The sequence below is a fragment of the Schistocerca americana genome, chromosome 9, assembly GCF_021461395.2.
Source record: "Schistocerca americana isolate TAMUIC-IGC-003095 chromosome 9, iqSchAmer2.1, whole genome shotgun sequence".
Lineage (NCBI taxonomy): Eukaryota > Metazoa > Arthropoda > Insecta > Orthoptera > Acrididae > Schistocerca > Schistocerca americana.
The window spans coordinates 36,263,031-36,286,947 of record NC_060127.1 but is presented as its reverse complement, the minus strand read 5'-3'; the positions used below and the strand labels follow the sequence as shown (position 1 = coordinate 36,286,947).

The following is a 23,917-nucleotide window of genomic DNA, read 5'->3' as shown; positions in this document are numbered from 1 at the left end:
TTGTTTTCTGGTACAACTTGTCATACAAGAACACATCAGATAAATACATTGAAGTGTTTCCTACCTTCTTGTTAAGAGTCGGTACATAGCACCATGATAAAAAAGTAAGTATGGAACTTCTCTATGCCTCACCCGAAAATGAGCCCAAAAATGCTCAAAAAGTAGTTCATGAAAATAAATGTGTCATAAGTGATTGGTCACATTTATCTGTATTTACAGCCAACTAACCGACTGTCATATGGTTCTGTAATATCCATAACAGATAAGCTTAATCTGCAGGATGTTAACTAACAAATATAATGCAATGGGAGACGCCTGTCGGCACCTGCTAAGCCGTAAGCCAGCAGCCTGGCTTAGAGCCAGCTGAGCTTGTAACCCCCCAGCCCTACCTCGTAGCCGAGCCTCCGGAGGAACAACCTGAGCAGGGGTGGCTCGTCCCCGAAGAACTTGGTCAGCTTGCGGACGCGTGACGGGTTCGACAGGCCGCCTGCACTGTCCCCTTGTGGACCGGCACCACCCGCGACGTTGAGGGCACGCGGCACGGACTGCGACCGGTGGTGGTGCAGCGCCGTCTGAGTGCGCAGCGCTGCGATCTCGCCCCGAATGTTCTCCATCTCCTGCAAGCAGAAGCGCACCTATGTAACTTACTGACCTTTCAGATGGATTCCTCAGCAGTCTTCTTCTTCTTTCAGTGCCAACAGATGATTCCTAGTTATTCCAATATATCTTTAAATAACTGTACATAACACAAGTCAAGCAAGTTACCAAGTTAATGTAGTTCTTTTTTTATCACTGTCCAAACTGTGATGATCAACACGTATAAAATACTCTTCATGCTTGTAACACGATGAACCAGTAAACCACACAGACATTGAGGAGTCTAAATTAAACAAACAACTGGCAGCTCCATACTTAATAAATATTCATTTCGAAATTTTATGTAAGTGACAGTATATAATGCTATCATACAACTTCACTCAAGGACTTAAATACAAAGTTATTTCATTTTCAGCATCAACCTGAGAAACAAGAGAAACAGGGAACACTTATACACAGTAGAGGCTAAGTCATATATTTTTCAAATTACATTAATTCTAGGTTATATTTTATGTAATGGGATTACAGACCTCATTTTTATCCTTGGGATTTCGCAAAACCCACCAAGAATTTTCTGAAAACTCAAATTTTCTGTATGATGCATATAACTAATTAACATGGTACATTTTTCAAAACAGAAGGATATAACTTTAGGTTTTTGAAGGGATTACATTTTCATATTCAAATTTCTAGATTTCTTATGACAGCAACAGTTAATAGATTTTGATAATTGTAGAAGCTTAAGAAAAGATCAGACATTTATTTATCAGAAAAAAGTGGGGCATTCGAATAAAGTATATCAATCGTAAAATAAACAATTATTAGTGTGCCGCGCGGTCTGAGGCACCTCGTCACAGTCTGTGCGACTCGCCCCGTTGGAGGTTCAAGTCCTCCCCCGGGCAAGGGTGTGCGTATTGTCCATAGTGTAAGTTAGTTTAAGTTAGATTAAGTAGTGTGTAGGCTTATGGACCAATGACCTCAGCAGCTTGGTCCCATACGACCTTATCATAAATTTTGAATACTTCATTAAACAAAATATTTCTGCACAAACTAATTGTACTGTCATCATTAGCATCATGTAAATAACATGCTGAATAATAACCTTAAGAAAAATAAAGCTTAGATAAAAATTTGGGAATTTTGTGTATAGATTAAATATGGATAGGAAACAGGAAAGAGAAAAAGAAACCCGTAGTGTTTATTTTAGGTTAGGTGTTCCATCTGGCTATGTTTCAAGCTTTGTCAATTTCATATACACTTTACTTTTGATGCGGGGTACGAAATCTAAACTGACACCTGACACACATGCAACTGGTATGATGATGACTAAAACTATTAAGATAAGTTTTACAACCTCTGTCTGTAATTACATAAGTTAGGAAATTGCCTTTGTAGCAATTTTACATAAAAAGTGCATTATAGCCTCCAACTAGAGTATTCTTAAACCCTTTGTTTACAAGTGGTTACTGGGCAAATCACCTTTTTTTTAGTTCAACTACCTAGCTTACCAGTAGCTTTTATTTGTAATTACTGGTCTCTAGAATCCATCAAATAGTTCAGGGAATTTATGGTTTTTTAATTTTTTTTTTTAATGTTAGGTGTTCATGTGTTGTTGAAATTATGTCTCATACACCACAAGTCATTATTATGAGTCATCTTTCACATGTGTGGTTTCAGTGTTTGACCACTGGCAAGTAAGGGTCAAGTCATTTTCTCTTCTCAGCAATTGAATTGCAGAGTCTGGAAGCTGATGACCTGGATGTTGATATGCATATCTGATACTGGGTCAATTACAAATTGATCAGAAGTCAGTTACCTTTAACCCTAAACAATGCTAAATGAGTATCAAGGGGTATAGGGATTGAACTTGGCTATAAATAGCTGTGGGACACCAATAATAGTTCACAGTCTGGTTTGAATTGAGGCAGAGAGCATGCATAACAACAAAAGCTCACAGCATGTAAATAAGATGACTGGGTTGGTCGTTGAAATTTTGGGTAAAAAAATGGAAACATCTCAGCTGGACACTTGAAAATACACCATTATTCCTTAACTTAATAACCTGCTCATATAGCATGATGTGTAGTATGCTAACATACGAGAAATGGAGGTACACCAGACCCTGATCGAATCTGTTGGGCATATTAACAACTGTGGGCTAGTACATTGGCCAGCTTGAGTGTGGTTTTTTGATGGTTTCCCACACTCATTCAGGCAAACAGTGGGTGGGTCTCTTCATATTTTTGCAGCGCAAATACTAATTCATAAAATTTCGGGCGGGTCATCAAATTCTGCCTCGGAGAATATGATATGCGAACAGTTAAAATATGATAACAGCACAAGGCTTATATAATTCACAAACAGATGACACACACAACTTTCTGCCCCTAGGTTACCTTGACAGCTGTAGCTTCAGGAAAGGCACCTAGCCAAAACATTCAATAATAAATAAAAATTTTCAAATCCTAAAAAGCAGAGCTCATACTACACGAGCTAAACACTAACAGAAAAACAGATTACCTTTACTTAACCTGTTTTCCTGTCATTTCTGACAGTTCTGATTGCTTACCTGTATCATGAGGTGCTGGGTTCTCATTTCTGAGGACAGATGTGCGACACTGCGTGCCAGAGTGACCACGTGAGACTCCAGGCGCTGGAACCTCTTGTTGATCCCCTGCAAAACAAAAACCAGGAATGGTAAATCTGGAAGACTCATAAAAATCTCAAGTAAAACATCATTTGTGCTATATTCTGAAACAGGCAAATGTGATGAATGCTGTTGTTGCCTTCTGTCTGAAGAATGGTTTGATGCAACTCTCCGTGCTAATCTACCCAGTGCAAGCCCTGTCAACTCTGCCTAACTAGCAGAACCTACATCCATTTGAAGCTGCTTAGTGTATTCAATTCCTTGCTGCTTCAGAATGTTTCCTATCATCCTGTCACTTTTTTTTACTCAAGCTCTGCCATAAATTTCTTTTTTCCCCAATTTGATTCAGTGTCTGCTCGTCTGTTGTTTGTTCTACCCAGCAAATCTTCAGCATTCTTCTGTGACATCAAATTTCAAAATCATTTATTCTTTTATGTCTGAACTGATTATTGTCCACACTTCACTTCCTTTCAAGATTACACCCCAAAGAAATACATTCACAAAATACTTCCTAACACTTACGCTGATATTAAATTTTAACAGATCCCTCTTTTTCAGAGAGGCTTTTCTTGCTATTGCCAGTCTGCATTACATATCTGCCCCTCTTTGGCCATCGTCAGTTATTTTTATGCCTAGACAGCAAAACTCATCCACTACTATTAGGGTCTCATTTTCTAATCTTAGTTCCCTCAGCACCTCCTGGTTTAATTTTACTGCACTGTATTACTTTTATTGATCATCATTTTTTAATTTATTTTTAATTCACCACCCATTCCCTTCAGCTGCTCTGCTTCCTGAACTGTATTTCCATTTCCAAAATTTTCCTTGGTTTCCTTTACAGCTTGCTCAATGTACAGGTTGAATAATATTGGGGATAGGCCACTGCCCTTTTTCACTCCCTTCCTAACCACTGTTTCCCTTTTACCGTATTTTCTCGAATCTAAGCCGCACTCGAATCTAAGCCGCACCTAAAAAATGAGACTTGAAATCAAGGAAAAAACATTTTCCCGAATCTAAGCCGCACCTGAAATTTGAGACTCGAAAGTCAAGGGGAGAGAAAAGTTTTAGGCCGCACCTCCAAATCGAAACAAAGTTGGTCCATTGTAATATGAGACACAATTTCGGTCGAATGGATGACGATACAGCTACAGTACTCTGCTTCGAGTCGTAAGCTTAGAAGTTAAGCTTTACCAGGTAGCCATTGCTATGCGTCAGGCGCTCCGTCCGTATTTATATGGGTACCCTTCCTTTTTCACATGCTTCGTCTGGTTTGAATTGATTGTTTATATTTCTTTGATCTGATAAGCGCCGTTCTCTTTGTTATAGGTGTTTACGTCACTCTAAGCTGAAAATGCATTACTGTACTGTGTCATGCACTGTTTGCCGCATTCTGATAATGAGTGTTTACGGCCTGTCGCCGCTCGCGGAATGGCTTGCTTTTGTGCACGCTACCACCGCTTACAAAAAGAGAGAGAGAGAGAGAGAGAGAGAGAGAGAGAGAGAGAGAGAGAGAGAGAGAGGAATAGTTTCATTGGTGAAACAATGGCAAGGGACTGCTATTTGTTGTTACTTACACTGCTGCTTTCTTTGATAATGATCAACAAGAACCAAATAATATACTGCGTATGATAGAAGTTCTGAACGAGAGTTTAGCGAAAATTTTTCTCCGTTTGAAAATCTTTGCAGATGCCTCTTTAGTACATAACATTCTGCACAGAAATTAGAGTCATCTTAGATTTAAAAATGTAGTCAATTGCCATGCCTCATTTCTGACTGTATCACTATTAGGCATAAGAATAATACGAATATAAACATGACATGATATGTATATTCTTCCGCATTTGCTGTTGTCTCACTCTAGTTTTGTAATGTATTAGGCAGACAGAATTTAAATTAGATACCAGCAAACATGAAACAATACATGGCAAAATGTTTATATTCGTATTATTCTTATGGTGAAGAGAATACTGCATGTGATTCACAGTTCATAAAAGTTCCTATTAGCAACCATCTCTTCTCACAGGTAGGAAAAAATTCAGAACATAGAGTTGGCCATATTGACAAACATCCTAAACAGTCTTGCCAGTCGGATTTTTGTAGTACATTGAAATGCTGCTACATTCGAAGATGAACAATACGGAATTCATATTTACTTCGTTGGATAATGTATGAAAATGCAGTGATCGAAACTCGGGGCGGAGTAGAAAGCTAGTCTTCCACTCTTTTTTTAAATTTATTTACTGACGTAGAGGTTTTGGCGCCAGTATTTATCTTTGTGCCTGCAAAGCATGCCTGTGTAGCGCTACATATATTCGACGGCAGAAGTTAGTTGTGGCGGCACCTACCAACATTTTTCAGAACTTCCGCTTACTTTGCACTCGATTCTAAGCCGCAGGCGGTTTTTTGGATTACAAAAAAAACAGAAAAAAGTCCGGCTTAGATTTGAGTAAATACGGTATGTCCTTTGATTCTTATAACTGTAGTCTGGTTTCTGTGCAAGCTGTAAATGACCTTTTTGTTCCCTGCACTTTATCCCTGCCACCTTCAAAATTTCAAAGAGTGATGTCCAGTCAACATTGTCAAAAGCTTTGACTAAATCTACAAATGTTATACATGTAGGTTTGACATTTTCTTCAACATATCTTCCCAGATAAATCATAGTGTCAATATTGCTCCACATATTCCTGCATATTTTCTGAAACCAACACTCCCAAGGTCAGTATTTTGTGACTATGAGTTATTAAATTGATAGCGTGGTAATATTCACTCCTGTCAGCATCTGCCATCTGTGGGGTTGGAATTATTACATTTCCTTAAATCCAAGGGTATTTTGCCTGCCTTGTGTATCATGCACACCAGGTGAAATAATTCTGTCATGGTTGGCTCTCCCAAGGATCTCAATAACTGTAAGGATATGTTGTCTGTTCCAGAGGCAGTATTTCTACATAGGTCTTCCACTGCTCTGTCACAGCCTTCTCACAGTCTCGTGTCTCCCATTTCATCTTCATCTACTACCTCTTTCCTCTCTCTAATATTGCCCTCACACTTGTTTACCTTATGTAGAACCATTAGATTTTCCTTGCACATTTCTGCTTTCCCTTCTTTTAATAGTACTAGCTTGCCATCTGAGCTCTTGATATTCATACAGCTGCTTCTCATTTCTCCAAAATTCTGTAAGTTTCCTAAAGGCAGCATCGCTACCCTTGTTATGCATGCTTTTACAGCCTGGCATTTGCACTCCAGCTATTTCTGTGTAGCCATTTTGCAATATCTGTCAGTCTCAGTTTTTAGACTTTTTATTTGTCTTGGCTGCATTATCTACATCTACATCTACATTTACATCCATACTCCGCAAGCCACCTGACGGTGTGTGGTGGAGGGTACCTTGAGTATCACTATCGGTTCTCCCTTCTATTCCAGTCTCGTATTATTCGTGGAAAGAAGGATTGTCGGTATGCCTCTGTGTGGGCTCTAATCTCTCTGATCTTATCCTCATGGTCTCTTCACGAGATATACGCAGGAGGGAGCTATATACTGCTTGACTCCTCGGTGAAGGTATGTTCTCGAAACTTCAACAAAAGCCCATACCGAGCTACTGAGCATCTCTCCTGCAGAGTCTTCCACTGGAGTTTATCTATCATCTCCGTAACGCTTTTGCAATTACTAAATGGTCCTGTAATGAAGCGCACTGTTCTCCTTTGGATCTTCTCTATCTCTTCTATCAACCCTATCTGGTACGGATCCCACACTGCTGAGCAGTATTCAAGCAGTAGGCGAACAAGCATACTGTAACCTACTTCCTTTGTTTTCGGATTGCATTTCTTTAGGATTCTTACAATGAATCTCAGTCTGGCATCTGCTTTACCGACGATCAACTTTATATGATCATTCCATTTCAAATCACTCCTAATGTGTAATCCCAGATAATTTATGGAATTAACTGCTTCCAGTTGCTGACCTGCTATATTGTAGCTAAATGATAAGGGATCTTTCTTTCTATGTATTCGCAGCACATTACACTTGTCTACATTGAGATTCAATTGCCATTCCCTGCACCCTGCGTCAATTCGCTGCAGATCCTCCTGCATTTCAGTTCAATTTTCCATTGTTACAACCTCTCGATATACCACAGCATCATCCACAAAAAGCCTCAGTGAATCTCCAATGTCATCCACAAGGTCATTTATGTATATTGTGAACAGCAATGGTCCTACAACACTCCCCTGCGGCACAATTGAAATCACTCTTACTTCGGAAGGCTTCTCTCCATTGAGAATGACATGTTGAGTTCTGTTATCTAGGAACTCTTCAATCCAATCACACAATTGGTCTGCTCTTACGTTGTTCATTAAACGACAGTGGGGAACTGTATCAAATGCCTTGCGGAAGTCAAGAAACACGACATCTACCCAGAAACCCGTGTCTATGGCCCTCTGAGTCTCGTGGACGAATAGCACGAGCTGGGTTTCACACGATTGTCTTTTTCGAAACCCATGCTGATTCCTACAGAGTAGATTTCTAGTCTCCAGAAAAGTCATTATACTCTAACATAATACGTGTTCCAAAATTCTACAACTGATCAATGTTGGAGATATAGGTGTATAGTTCTGCACATCTGTTCGACGTCCCTTCTTGAAAATGGGGATGACCTGTGCCCTTTTCCAATCCTTTGGAATGCTACACTCTTCTAGAGACCGCTGCAAGAAGGGGGGCAAGTTCCTTCGCATACTCTGTGTAAAATCGCACTGGTATCCCATCAGGTCCAGTGGTCTTTCCTCTTTTGAGCGATTTTAATTGTTTCTCTATCCCTTTGTTGCATTTTTACTTTCTGTCATTTCATCACTTAAATTCAATATTTCCTACATTATTCAGGAATTTCTACAAGGCCATTAGTTTTTATTGTGTAATTCTCTGCTGCCTTTCCTATTCCATCTCACAAAGCCGCTCATTTACCTTCTTTTGTATTCCTTTCCCTTGATTCAGTCTACCATTGCCTAGGCCTACCTCCGAAATTCTCAACAGTCTCTGGATCTGTGAATTTATCCATGCTCATTTCCTTGATTTCCTACCATTTTGCATTTTTGTTTGTTTTAATCTGCAGTTCATAACCAATAAATTATTCTCAAGAGTTCACATTTGCCTCTGGAAATTTCTTACAGTATAGAATCAGATTTCAAAATGTTTGTCTTCCCATCATACAATCAACCTGGTGAACCGCATCTCTTCTGCTGGAAGCTCTTTGCTTTCCATACATTGGAAAGATGTAGTATGGACCAAAACAAGAAATAAAAGTACGGTAAACATGGGCTTTAAGATGCATACCTTCAGAGCTAAGAGTAGATGTTCAGTAAAAGAGATGTTTTTCACTGTAACAAAGATGAACAAATGCTCATGGCTCGTAAGGTTTGCATTTTAGAGCCCACGTTTACTGGAATTTTTTTCCTTGCTTAGGTGTAAGGAACCTGTCCCCAAATTTTTACAACTCCATTCTGAAACACCCTGTACAATCTTTTGAATGATTCTTAAACCAGGTGTTAGCAATGATTAAATTGTGCTTTTTGCAAAATGCTACCAGGTGACTTCTTCTTTCATTCGTTTTCCCCAGTCCATAGTCTCGTACTATTTTTCCTTCTCTTCCTTTTTCTCATCATACATTCTTTCAGTCACTTCATCATCTAGGTGGGTAAATGGCATGTAAATTTGTACTATTGTTGAAGGTGTTGGCTTCATCTCTGTCTTGGCTAGAATAATGTGTTCATTATACTGTTCATAGCAGCTTACCCACATTCCTGTTTCCTTATTCATTATTAGGTCTACACATTATCTGTATCTGATTTTGTGTTGGTAACCCTGCACTGACCAGACCAGAAGTCTTGTTCTTTCTGCCACTGGACTTAATTAATTCAGACAATATCTAACATGATCCATTTCCCTTTGTAAATTCTCTAACCTACTTACTCAATTAAGGGATCTAATATTCGATGCTCTGACTGACAGAATAACAGTTTTGTTTATACTGATGATTACATCCTCTTGAATAGTCCCTGCCTAGAGATTCAAAAGGGAGAATATTTTATCTCCAGAACATTGTACCCATTGAGCCATATAGTAGCACTGCATGCCTTCAGGAAAAAATAATGGGTAATTTCCCCTTGCTTGCAGTTTTTTGCAGTACCTGCAAAGCAAGTTGGTTTATTATCTGCTCTGTTACATGAGCAACAACTGAAATGACTGCTGCCCCTCTTCAGGAATCAAGGGATAGCCTAGCCTCTCTCTGCATACCGTTCCATTGTAGATGCACCTTTGGCATGGCTGTCTACTGAATTATCATACTTTCTCGTCTTTCTGCTTTAAATGAAGTTTACATTTCTTGAATTCCCAAACATATTAATAAAATAATTTGCAATCAGTTGGAATCCATGGCTTTTCCAATAGTAGAATTGTGAGTACTGCCCTACTCTACAGTATTTGCAATGTAGCGAAGTTGAGCTTACAAACTTGCTCTGATCTCGGTTCTAGAGTACGTAAATGGGCTTTTTTTTATTCATGGGCAAAAGTTACTTAGTAACTATCAAAATTACTTCACACATTTTTTCAAATTATTGCTGCTGGTATTCAGGCAGTGATTTGTGTTTTGCTTTTTTTCCTATGGTTTAATTAGTTATTTTTCAAATATTTCAGTGTTTACTTATGTACTTAATAATGAATATTGCCTAAATTCCACTTCAAAAGAGTAGGTCCTGGTTAATTAATACTTAAAAATGCACACAAATTTCTTTATGAAACAAGTCTATTTAAATAATTTTTGACATACTATTAGACACAAATGTGTGAAAAGGTAGGAGCGAGTTGCTAGACAGTACTGATCAAAGTATCTAGTGATATGTGGTATGTAATAGGTGTGCACATGGACTGAAAAGCTTTTGCCATCTAGTAAAATGTAATGTGGAAAGGCCTGGTGAGGTTTCCAACCAGAAACAAGATTCCGTGGCAACAAATTAATATTCTTGCATGAACTGTAACTGTTTTAGGATGTTAGGTTTCAGCCAATCATCCACAAATGCTAGAATAATTTTATGTGTATTGTGTTTTTCTTACCTTGGATATTTTCTTTATTTTTCATTCCCAAAAACCTCTATATTAGTTTTATACACATTTAATTCAAGCCAAACACATTAATCTTGTTTCGCAAGTGACTAACAACTTACAACCCCTTATTGGTTGTTGAACCATGTAGTTTGAAAAACTTCTATCCTTTATGAAGTGTACAAGAGTTGTGTCTTAGGTGTACCTGTACAGTGCATGTAGAGTTTAGCGTCAAGCTGCTGAGAGGAGGGAGAGGCTGAAACTTGGAACTATCATCTCAAATAGCTTGAGTGGGCCCCCAGTTCCAAAGTCCCCATCCGATGGATGGATCACTATCCACACTATTACGTGTCCTTACTCTGTGAAACAATTGTGAGATTTGGAATTCGTTTCATGATATTGTCTGAGATTCTGGTGGTCAGGAATTTGACATGCTACCTCCTTTTCCCTTGGCAGACAAATACTAATGGTGAAAATTGCTTCCAGGATTCGAACCGGCTACCACCCATTAACAACCTCAGCTATGGTAGATGGTTAACCAAACATACAAATTTACCTGTACTTTTGAAAATTGCATCGTTTACAAAATTGTACAGTCAGACTGTACAATAGTAGTGTAGGTGCTGTGTGCAGTCTCTGTTCTCTCTTTGTATCATATGACATGATGATCTTTTGTTCTTTAACAATGGCCGAGGAGACATCTACATCCTTCAGGAACACTAAAAAGTAGTACCATTTTATATCTAATTCTCGAAGAAACAATTCCACTTTCTCTGGTTATCGGCCCTGGGGGCCTATTGGTGAAGCATTTGCTTGGAAACTGAGAGGTCACGGGAATGCATCCTGGTCAGACTGCGGAAATTTTCAGCCTGCTTTTAGTCTAGCCTTCACCTTCTCCATGATGTGAGATGTTGTCAGAAATGACATGTGGTTCAGATTCCATGTTAAACTATAGGTCTCCTTTCCTTCTCTGGATAATTGGGGAAGATTGGGACACACAAGTAACTGAAGTGGCATCCAATTGAAAGACTTGTGCGCGGTCATTGTGCAACATGCAATTATTACTTTCTCTAGTGAAAACAGTGTTTCATTATTCGAGTTTAAATGTTTCTAGTCAGCAGTATGAATTGATGGTACTTAGTAGGTCTCCAATGTTACCTAAACTGTCCTTTACACAGAAATGAAATTAGTAGTCAAGGTACAGAGAATAAGTGTGATTTTCAATTACCAGCAGTTCTACTTAGTTATTCCACAGTGCTGAAGCAGTGCATCTGTGAACAATGCAGGGTCATTATCTGAGTGTCTATGTTCAAACTCTTTTTCTTGTACTGATTAGCTTCTTCCATTTCTTAGCTCCACTCTTGTCAGTATTCATATTTGTGGGACATCTTAGGCACTGTGTTGCAGTAATTTCCTTAGTCTTTTTTAAAGAATATTTTGCCTCTCATCAACCCAAGTGGTTTTTTCCTTTGTACCATTTTCATGTCAAATGCCTATTCTATCCACACCAAAGCTACAAGGAAGCTTTCCCAATTTTTGATTTTTCCATTGTTCCACAAATATCCACTCCTGTTCTGCATCCTCAGGTTATCTTCTTCGTGCCATTCTAGAGTGTTATCACCACTCACACAGTTTGTAGAAATAATACTTTCTGTAAACCTGTTTGTTTCTTTAAAACCACTCTGCATGTCTTATTGTGAATGCAATCAAAATTCCTCATCATCTCCAAGCACATTTCTTTCTTGCCATCTTCAATCTTAAACTGAACATCCATATTTCATTTACTACATGAATTAGTGATAAACTTCTATACTTGCACAAAATTATATTATTGACTGCAACTGATCCTCTAAATTAGATAAACGGTAAAGAGAAATGATAGGTGGCTACATGATTATTTTCAAATAAGATAGGATAGTTACAAGGGGATTTCAAAAAATAGATTACATGTTATAATGGCAGGCCAAGTAACTTATACTGAATGCTGCACTATGCTTCAAAATGACACAAATACATGACACTATTTTTCAACATAGTCCCATATTGTCTGTAAACAACGGTCTGAGCATTCTACCAGTCATTCGATTCCTCAATCTGCTCTTCGGTCATAAAGCCATTTGAGAACTTCTGCAGGAATATCCTCACCATTGGAAAACCTCTTTGCTCCCAGATGTTCTTCCAACTTGCTGAGAAGATGGAAACTGCACAGTAAAAGATCCAAGCTATACTGCAGATCATCATCACCCACAACTGTGTGTGACTTAAGTCAAATTGTTGTCACTATTTCACTATGGCCGGACTTGAAGCTGCATTTGGTCCATATACTATCAGAATTTCAAGGTGAATCAAGGTGCAATTTAGACGTTTTGCCCACAAGAATCGTATTCTCCAACTCTGGAATACATTTCCAGTTGTCACACCATTTCACTCCCTCACTACGATTCATCTTTTACCCTTACTGCAGCAGGACTAGTGTCTACAGAAAACCTGAAACACGTACTCTCTTCTGACAACATACCACCCTTGTTGCGTAACAGCCTTAGTGTGAGTCAACATGTGTCATATACTTCCTGAAGTCCCTACTTATCTGTGTTAGTCAGGTGGTCCTAATTACCTAGTTCATCATTTGTACTTTAAGAGTTTGATATTGCCTTGAAGTATTTCTGTGACGTACCTTGAGATCCCTGACTTTCTTGCGGTGGTCGTCATGCCTGCGACGTTCGTGGGGCCGCGTGGCGGGGGGCCTGGAACTCGCAGAGCTGGGCAGTGACGAGAGGCTGCCGTAGACCCTGCGCCGCTGAGAGAGCCGCGGCGGGTCAGAGGGCGGGTACCGGCTGCCGCCCTTCTTCACGCCGAGCAGCTTCAGCACCTGGGAGCGGGAACAAGTCTCTCGTATCGCTGCTGTCACTTTTCAGTTTCTGAATTCCTATCACTGTCGTGCTTCCTTAATAACCGGCTTGTTCGATGTCTCAAAAGTGCTTACAGTGGTGGCAATATTGAGGCAGTACTATTTGTATAGCCTGCTAGGGTATGGTGTGTTGTTCTGAGGAAATGCAAGTTTTGCAAAAAGGCTATCAAAATTTTTAAAATGAGCAATAAGAATACTGAAGGCAGTATCAATAGAGAATCATGCAGGAACATTTTTAAATAAATTAAAATGATGACTCTTCCGAAATTGTTATGTATATCTTAGATCACATAGGGAATTTTCAGTGTAAAACAGCCCAATCCATGGTCATGAACCCAGAAGTAAGAATTATTTTACTAGACAAGTACATAGCAAGGAACTATGTCAAAAAAGTATGCTGTATAAACCTAAAATAATATTCAGTGCATTACTGCAGAAATGAAGAACATAAAAACATTTGATACGTTTAAGAAAGAGTTGTAATAGATGTTAATATCTAAAAGTTTTAAAGTACTGATGAATGCATAACTTATGCACATTGACACAAGTCTGCCACTTTGTTCAAGAACACATTTGATGATATTTTACAATGTCATTCACATAAGGAATGTTGCTTTTATATTTTAGCTGTGTGAGACAGGATGGTACCCAAACGGCAATTAAAGTGAGCTTTGTGAAGATCAACATTAACAGAATGAGTGAAAACAGGGAGGGATGGATGGAAATTTGTTTCCAGTTAAGTTATCTACATTCTGAGTGCTTCCTTTTAAGTCACTTACACATATTACTGTACAAAATGGTCAAGGGATCAATAAATATTGTTATTAACAGTTTTATCTTCAGGGGTGCTAGCAAATTGTTCAGGACTTCACGTCTTGCCAGATAGGTCTAGTGGCATCCTGAAAGGAACTGCCACTACCTTCAATCACAAAATGAGACCAAAGTACAGACTTTGGGCTATGTTCAAATATAATTTGAAGCACATTAGTGTAGAGCATCTCTACTTGTCAGATGTCACTCCTAGAGTAAGTAAGTACTATCCCCCATCCCCTTTGTTTGCAATTTACTTTCAGATTTAAACTGCCTATCAAAATTACTTCACAGGCCATTTTTCCCAAATTCTCATTACACAGTAATTTGTGTCTCACTGATTCCTATGATGTAGTTAGTTCGGCCAATAAATTTTTGTTTACAGAACACGATTTTTAAAATTTTGTACTGTCAATCGATCCCAGTAATTACTTTTTGCTGTGGCACAGTCCGTGATTTGATGTAGAAAGTTCTCTGCTTACAGAAATGTTTTCGATTTTGTATAATTTTCAATAATTCTGAAGTTATTTTCATTTAAGAATTTCAAGATTTATATAAAAATGTAATAACACATTAAAAAGCTGTATGAATTGCTAAGAGTTAAAAGGAGATGAGTGTTCATTACATTATGTTATTGACTAAAACTGTGTTAGTGTAAACTATATGCAATAAAAACATTGAAATAATGTTTGGAGAATTGGTATAAATATATTTGAACATAGAGTATGATATAGAAGCATGAAAGGAGGCAAAGATGGTTCTTCTTCTTGTTGCTGAGAGAGAGTTGAGTGGGGTTGTGATGTTCAGTATGCAAGGTGTGTGTTTTTTCTGGGCTGAGAGGTGGGAATAGCACCTGACACACAGTGAATTGTAATTTTTAAGACTAGGTGAAAGCCTTTGTTATGTTTCTGGTCAGAATTATGCACAAGAATGACATGTCAGCAAATGCATATTTTTGTATGAAGTAGAACTGTTTCAGATAATCATCCACTGATGTGCTCTTTACTGAACAAAAGGACAGTAAAAAAAAAAAGTTTTGAATGTTGTTTATTTTGTATTTATCATATTTATAGGTAGTAAACTTACAAATTTGTATCTTCATTGAGACACTTCTGATAAGAAAACTATATTTTGTATACTGCTCCCAGTGCTCAATGCCCCTATTAACATAACTGTGTGATAACAGCTTATATGCCATCATTGTCATACTGTGGTACGATGACAGCAAGGAAAGCTTTCAAGTGCAAAAATTGTTGAAAATGTACCACTTTGACATATGGTGGTGGTTTTCATTTGCTATAATTCTCATTTCATCAACATCTATGTCTGAGAGGGCACATAGTGACTCATTGTATAATTCAGGTGTCTAGTATTTATTCATCCACCTTATAGTTCTGACTTGACTCCTTCTTTCTTTTTATGTATACAAAATATGTGGTATCATTATGACAGGATGCCTTACGAAGTCCATAGCCAGTACTTCAGTTTACGAGTGCTTCGTTCAATCACATTTCTTTTATTCTTTAATCTAGCAGCAATTGTAACTTTGGGTAGCACTGGCATGACAATGATTATCCTGTTGATAATAACAACAATTAGGTTATGCCAGTAACATTCTACATGGAAGTGCACAGAAAAGCTATTCCAAACATGTTTCTGCCACTGTTGCTGGTGAGTCATTTATTTGCCCAAGCACACAAGGGGCCTTGAACTTCATTAGTACCTGGGTTTGATGCTAGTTTTTATTTATTTTGTCAGTGTCCTCTTTAATAGCCACCTGTCCTCATCGGTGGCTGAACACTGTGAAATGGCTTTGCCTTGGTGTGTGCCGCATGCCATTTAATGGTACAATGGCTGCTAATGCCTGCAACCCTTATTGTTATGACCTGTGTTGGGGGAGCTGTCAAGTTTACTGTGTGATGCAACTTTCTCATATCTATGTGAGGAGGAAGGGGAATGTTACCAGTCAGTTTACTTAACAGTCAAGTCACATTTTTTGTAGGTTTGTGACCATTAAACTTTGGGGATGTTATACCTCTGAGTACATGCTCTCGAGACCCTCCAGCTGCCGACGAATGGCCTGGGCATCGGTCGCATCTATTGTGGTGCTAAGGTCATCGTCACTGGAATTGTTCTCAGTGTGTCCGTCCAGCACAGAGTCCAGGCCTCCTGTTGTTGTAGAGGTAAGGTCAGTTGTGTCCAGGCCAAACACCGACGCACCTGTTGATAGTAAATAAACATTTTATAATGTGCTTTATAATTCTTTCATACATTGTGTTCTGGAACTCCCATGATGAAAGAGAACCTTTAGGAATGTGGAATGGATCCAGCTGTATAATCATAACCAGAATCAGTTGCTGCAGGGCACTTCTGTACAGTATACCGACATAAATTATTACTATATACTCACACATTCATACCCATAAATAAGAGGACTGGGGGAGGAGAAGAGGGTTGTATGATGAAATCTTTATTAAAATTAGCATGCACGCACCTCCAACCCCTCCCCCCCCCCCCCCCCCACACACACACACATGCGCAAGCGTATGTGCATAAATTGTCCAATAAAGTGAACCTTTTTATTTTATCACCAGACAAGTATCAGGCACAGGGCCATATTTGGCAACACCTTACATACATAGATTTTCTAGTATGTGACAAAGATGTTTCTGATATCATGTAATTGTATGACATTGACAATCAGCATATAAATTACAGATTTCAGCAACTGGCAAGGACATTGTGTTTTATGTACTCTAAAGTCAAAAAACACTGGGAGACCGTAAGTGGCAGGTCCAGTTTCCTATCTAGAAAGATCTTTCTTCATGCACGTTGGCACCTCTCCTTTGAGAAATGTCAGCTTTTTAAGTATGTCTTTAGAGTAGACAACTGTTGTATGTTTGTATTCTTTCTGACAGTGAGAGAGTAGCGAGAAGATGATACCCAGTGCTGGCACACACCCTGCTCTCTCAAATAGTGTGGAGGAGACTGCCAACATTAACAACCCTGTGTGAGACATGGATTGTCATCAACAGTGTCACGGGTCCTCACTTTACGAGACACTGTAAACAGGTTTCAAATTTAATCCAGGACGTTGGCACTTGTCGCAATATATCCTGCCAATGCTGGCCAAATATTGGAGCTGTGGATACCAGAATGAAAACTAATAATTTATTCCACAATGCATCCACAAATAAAATTGGAATATGAAGTGCTACAGACTGAATAGTGCAGCCCACATTGTATATTTATTATTCTGCTATAAATAGATGCATAATTTTACAAGAACTTCAGGTGAGTGATATCATCATCATCAGTGCGTCATTTCCCTCATTTCCCCAACCTCATAAAAGCTGATTAATTACAGGAGTACAAGCGATTTGTGGGAAAAATGGTGTATGTGACTGTGTGTGTGGTATGTGGACGCTACAGGCACTGACCACCACCGTTGTGGGAGGGGGGAGGGGAGAAGAGAGAGAGAGAGAGAGAGAGAGAGAGAGAGAGAGAGAGAGAGAGTTTTTTGTAACGGAACATCTAGTGTCTAACATGATACACATGCTTAATATAGTATTCGATACAAAGTCATAATTAGTATACTATCATTCATTATTTAATATTGTATGAACATTATAATGCTGTCGGAACTTGAAAGGATATTATTTTTATTCCGGAAAAAAAAGATAGCATTAGACCCCATTTAAAAATGTTAATAATTAAATAATAATGTAACTGAAAAGTAATGTTAAGTTACTTGTTGCTAATTGTTAACAGACTGAATTATGTAAAATTGCACATAGAAAACTAACTTTTGTTAAAATTGTGTTTGGCAAACGTAACTCCGCATTTAGTAAATCATTATGCTGTATCTGAATATTCCTAAAACTGCAATTTTTCATTGGAAGTTCATTACTGTAAAGGTTTGAAAAATGAATTTATGTATCTTAATTGTTACAGCTTTGTTCAAAGTATGGTGGCTGCATCTGCCAAGTTAGTTTACCTCTGTGCACAAGATAAGGTGTTCATTTTGTGAAGTTTTTCAAAAATTACAAAAGATTATTAAATTGTTACAAAATCCAGGAAATTGACAGCTGCAGAAAATATATTCTGAAACTCATAGTTGACGAGTAATGGACAGACTAGACAACTAAAATTTTATAATTCTGTTTCATTCCACTACTGCATTTACACAAATTGTCTCATTGTGCTGCTGCATTTTCATGAATTGTCTCAGATTTCGTTATTAATTAGAAGTAGTGCACAAATATAAAAACTATATTACAGTCAAACTTGTGGTAGTTAAAGTGTTACGTGTACTTAGTTATTTAGTCCCTATTCTCCATCACTTATAAATTACTGCTGCTGAGTAAATGATGTGCTACTCACTGAGCTGCTTGCTCTTGGTGTCCTTGTTGCTGCGGCTGCCGGCTCCGCCGGCCGCGACCGACCTGTGGTGCTTGTCGAATGCCAGAGTGGCACTTCCCGGCTTTCCAGTTCCGCCGCTGCCACCTCCCGGGAGGCGTCCACCCCTCGGTTTGCCGGATGCACTCTGCTGGTGCGAAGGAGCCAGACCTTTGCGGCTGCCGCCGTCGTAGTCCCCGAGCTTGCTGCCATACGGCAGGCTGCAATGAGGAGGCTCGTGTAGATCTTGTGGACCACAAATTCAGCTGTTGGCTCTGAAACTACATTCACTAAAGCGAACTGAATAAAAAGCAACATCTGCTCTATAACAGAGAGATATATTGGCTGTGTGTGAGGTTTGAAACCAATGTCTCAAAATTATATATGAATCTATAAAGTTTGATTAAGGTGCCTACTGAAATGTAGTGAAAGACTGGCAGGCCATGGCAGTGTGTTTCATTATTCCTACTGGATGTACTGAATATCCTCATATGGTTTTATGCACTATGCCACCTACTGCTCCTGCAGGAGCAGCAAAGGCAAGATTAGACTAATTGCTGTGTACACAGAAGCATGTCAGCAGTCATTCTTCGGGCGCTGCATTTGCAGTTGGAATGAGATCAAACCATAACATTTTGTAAAACGCTAAGTAAAATCTGGTTTTCAGAGTATGAAAGTAGATGTAGATGTTGCTGTTGCTGTGAAAGGTGGTGTACACTTTTTGTATAAAATATGAAAATTAATATTCATAACAACTGGCTGCTCAAGATTTTCAGAATGTCCCTCAAAATATGAGTAGCAGTCACCTGTTTGCATGCTTGTAGCTCCTGGGCACTGGCGTCGGACTACCCCCAGGTGACAGTGGGGGCAGCGGTGGCGTGAGGGACGAGATGCTCTCACTGAGGGTAGAGTTGGCACCGCCACCCCCGCCGACGGCTGACCCCGCCCCGAGGCCGTGCAGCTTGGGGTCCAGGATCTGGCGGAGCTCGTTCTCCACCACGTCCACCCACTCTGGCTCGGCTCCTGCACCGTGCAGTGGTTGTGTGTCACAGATTTCGTGATGGAAAAATGGCCATTAGCAGTGTTACGAAGTGTGCCACATCAATGAAAAACTGTACCATGTAACTGACTTTTCCAAATTCCAGTCATTTGGCGTACTTGACTCAGCTTACCTGCTGTTACTGAGGGAAAGATGAATTTTCAATTCTTTACACTTAAAATAAAGCTGAAATAATTGCGCGCATATCAAATGTGGTAAAGGAAAGCTGGAAAATCCGCCTGACTGCAAAAGAATGAAATGCTGTGTAGTTGCAGTGCTGGAAGCTCCATGAAAGTGTTCACAAGAGTTACAATGCCAGAAGGCTGCAGTGAAATGTTGGAACACCTGTGGAGGATCAATGCTCGGAGCAGTGCTGGCAGTCAACAATCACTCACAAAGAACAAATCTCTTCTTCCGTATGCTACTTTAAAATGAGCAACGAATCATTATGTGAGTTACTGTCTATTCCCAACTGAAACCTTGACTCAGAATCTGCTTTTCAACACAGAGATGTATTAACAAGCAATAACAATGTGTTTTACCCATTTCATCAGCATGGTACAGTTTCTTCAGCAACCGTATAAGCCTTCTTAAAAGGTGCTCTATAGCAAAGTGCAGTACCTCCACTAGCTCTGGCATTAATCTGAGGGTAGTACCAGAGGAAGTGGAGATCTGTCATTCATTTTACAGTTTACATTCTGATTACAAATACCCAGTAAATTTCAAAATAACTTCACACAAAGTGTTTTCCAAATTTTTATTTTAGCACTAATTAATATTTTGCCAATTAGTATAACTTAGTTAGCTTTGCTACAGAACCTGATCTTAAACATTTCAAAATACCATGTGTCCTACCAATTCTGAACACTGTTAAACTTTTGGTGAAACATTGAGCTATGCCGATTTACAGTACTGAATTTCACACTTATAGAAACGGGCTTCATTTTTCCTAGTATTCAATAATTTAGAAGTAATTTAAATAAAAAGATTTTGTTGTTTATATAAAAATGTAGAAGTAAACACTGCTTAAACTCTGCTCCAAAACAGTAAGACCTAGTTGACTAATATCTAAAATGATATTGAGCTGCCAGCAGGTACAAGGAAATGTTTCTTATTTATGACACACTAACAACTAAATAGTTTAAGAAGTCACAGCTGCAAAATACTAACACAAATTCTTTACAGACAAATGGAAAAACTGGTAGAAGCCGACCTCAGCGAAGATCAGTTTGGATTCCGCAGAAATGTTGGGACACATGAGGCAATACTGACCCTACGACTTATCTCAGAAGATAGATTTAGGAAAGGCAAACCTACATTTCTAGCATTTGTAGACTTAGAGAAAGCTTTTCACAATGTTGATTGGAATACTCTCTCTCAAATTCTAAAGGTGGCAGGGGTAAAATACAGGGAGCGAAACGCTATTTACAATTTGTACAGAAACCAGATGGCAGTTATAAGAGTCGAGGGGCATGAAAGGGAAGCAGTGGTTGGGAAGGGAGTGAGACAGGGTTGTAGCCTCTCCCCTATGTTATTCAAGCTGTATATTGAGCCAGCAGTAAAGGAAACAAAAGTAAAATTTGGAGTAGGTATTAAAGTTCATGGAGAAGAAATAAAAACGTTGAGGTTCGCCGATGACATTGTAATTCTGTCAGAGACGGCAAAGGACTTGGAAAAGCAGTTGAATGGAATGGACAGTGTCTTGCAAGGAGGATATAAAATGAACATCAACAAAAGCAAAATGAGGATAATGGAATGTAGTCCAATTAAGTCGGGTGATGGCGAGGGAATTAGATTAGGAAATGAGACACTTAAAGTAGTTAAGGAGTTTTGCTATTTAGGGAGTAAAATAACTGATGATGGTCGAAGTAGAGAGGATATAAAATGTAGACTGGCAATGGCAAGGAAAGCGTTTCTCAAGAAGAGAAATTTGTTAACATCGAGTATAGATTTAAGAGTCAGGAAGTCGTTTCTGAAAGTATTTGTATGGAGTGTAGCCATGTATGGAAGTGAAACATGGACGATAAATAGTTTGGACAAGAAGAGAATATAAGCTTTCCAAATGTGGTGCTACAGAAGAATGCTGAAGATTAGATGGGTAGATCACATAACTAATGAGGAGGTATTGAATAGAATTGGGGAGAAGAGGAGTTTGCGGCACAACTTGACAAGAAGAAGGGACCAGTTGGTAGGACATGTTCTGAGGCATCAAGGGATCACAAATTTAGCATTGGAGGGCAGCATGGAGGGTAAAAATCGTAGAGGGAGACCTAGAGATGAATACACTAAGCAGATTCGGAAGGATGTAGGTTGCAGTGAGTACTGGGAGATGAAGAAGCTTGCACAGGATAGAGTAGCATCGAGAGCTGCATCAAACCAGTCTCAGGACTGAAGACAACAACAACGACTAAAATTGTATTACAATAAACTGTATTTAAGGCCTATTTAAATAATTTTTTAAATACATTTCAACTTAGACATACGTTGTTGTTGTTGTGGTCTTCAGTCCTGAGACTGGTTTGATGCAGCTCTCCATGCTACTCTATCCTGTGCAAGCTTCTTCATCTCCCAGTACCTACTGCAACCTACATCCTTCCGAATCTGCTTAGTGTATTCATCTCTTGGTCTGCCTCTACGATTTTTACCCTCCACGGTGCCCTCCAATGCTAAATTTGTGATCCCTTGATGCCTCAAAACATGTCCTACCAACTGATCCCTTCTTCTAGTCAAGTTGTGCCACAAACTTCTCTTCTCCCCAATCCTATTCAATACCTCCTCATTAGTTACGTGATCTACCCACCTTATCTTCAGCATTCTTCTGTAGCACCACATTTCGAAAGCTTCTATTCTTTTCTTGTCCAAACTGGTTATCGTCCATGTTTCACTTCCATACATGGCTACATTCCATACAAATACTTTCAGAAACGACTTCCTGACACTTAAATCTATACTCGATGTTAACAAATTTCTCTTCTTCAGAAACGATTTCCTTGCCATTGCCAGCCCACATTTTATATCCTCTCTACTTCGACCATCATCAGTTATTTTACTCCCTAAATAGCAAAACTCCTTTACTACTTTAAGTGTCTCATTTCCTAATCTAATCCCCTCAGCATCACCCGATTTAATTTGACTACATTCCATTATCCTCGTTTTGCTTTTGTTGATGTTCATCTTATATCCTCCTTTCAAGACACTGTCCATTCCGTTCAACTGTTCTTCCAAGTCCTTTGCTGTCTCTGACAGAATTACAATGTCATCGGCAAACCTCAAAGTTTTTACTACTTCTCCATGAATTTTAATACCTACTCCGAATTTTTCTTTTGTTTCCTTTACTGCTTGCTCAATATACAGATTGAATAACATCGGGGAGAGGCTACAACCCTGTCTCACTCCTTTCCCAACCACTGCTTCCCTTTCATGCCCCTCCACTCTTATAACTGCCATCTGGTTTCTGTACAAATTGTAAATAGCCTTTCGCTCCCTGTATTTTACCCCTGCCACCTTCAGAATTTGAAAGAGAGCATTCCAGTTAACGTTGTCAAAAGCTTTCTCTAAGTCTACAAATGCTAGAAATGTAGGTTTGCCTTTTCTTAATCTTTCTTCTAAGATAAGTCGTAAGGTTAGTATTGCCTCACGTGTTCCAACATTTCTGCGGAATCCAAACTGATCCTCCCCGAGGTCCGCTTCTATCAGTTTTTCCATTCGTCTGTAAAGAATTCGCGTTAGTATTTTGCAGCTGTGACTTATTAAACTGATAGTTCTGTAATTTTCACATCTGTCAACACCTGCTTTCTTTGGGATTGGAATTATTATATTCTTCTTGAAGTCTGTGGGTATTTCGCCTGTCTCATACATCTTGCTCACCAGATGGTAGAGTTTTGTCATGACTGGCTCTCCCAAGGCCATCAGTAGTTCTAATGGAATGTTGTCTACTCCCAGGGCCTTGTTTCGACTCAGGTCTTTCAGTGCTCTGTCAAACTCTTCACGCAGTATCTTAACTCCCTTAGACATACAGAGGGTCTCAAAAGAAAGTTTATATTTGATGGGTGAAAATGAAATAGAGGTTGAAGTTTATCAACAAGGTCTTTATTTATAATTGAAACACACAGTAGTTCAAGAATTTGCTTCTTAAAAATAATGTCATTATGCAATCCAGCAGGCTTGCAGCACTCACTTAAATGATGACCAAATTTTGGATGACAGCTCAGCATATAGACATTGCGATGGCCGCCGCTTCCCCTCTGATATTTTCTTTCAGTTGCTCCAGAGAAGTCAAATTATTGACATACACTTTGACAGATCCCCATAAGAAAAAATGTATGGGGCTCAAATTTGGACTGTATGGTGGACAATTTATGTTACCCCTCCTAGGGATCAATTTGGCAACTGGACACGTGTGCTGTGGCTCCGTCTTCCTGAGAATGTATTA

At 39.1% G+C, this 23,917-nt stretch overlaps 1 protein-coding gene across 4 annotated transcripts in view; it reads right to left on the bottom strand.

The window, feature by feature from the left end:
• The window catches only part of LOC124551004 (mediator of RNA polymerase II transcription subunit 1-like), a 597,071-nt gene that overhangs the window by 16,566 nt on the left and 556,588 nt on the right, over positions 1-23,917 (bottom strand). For 3 of the 4 annotated variants that reach the window (XM_047125846.1, XM_047125844.1, XM_047125847.1), the window contains 6 exons: positions 19,253-19,469; positions 18,432-18,667; positions 16,084-16,268; positions 13,005-13,199; positions 3,167-3,271; positions 390-617 (listed from right to left, as the gene is read on the bottom strand). In XM_047125846.1, coding sequence (XP_046981802.1) covers positions 390-617; positions 3,167-3,271; positions 13,005-13,199; positions 16,084-16,268; positions 18,432-18,667; positions 19,253-19,469 — 1,166 coding nt within the window. The remainder of the gene's footprint in view (positions 1-389; positions 618-3,166; positions 3,272-13,004; positions 13,200-16,083; positions 16,269-18,431; positions 18,668-19,252; positions 19,470-23,917) is intronic. The other variant, XM_047125845.1, reaches the window with a different exon arrangement.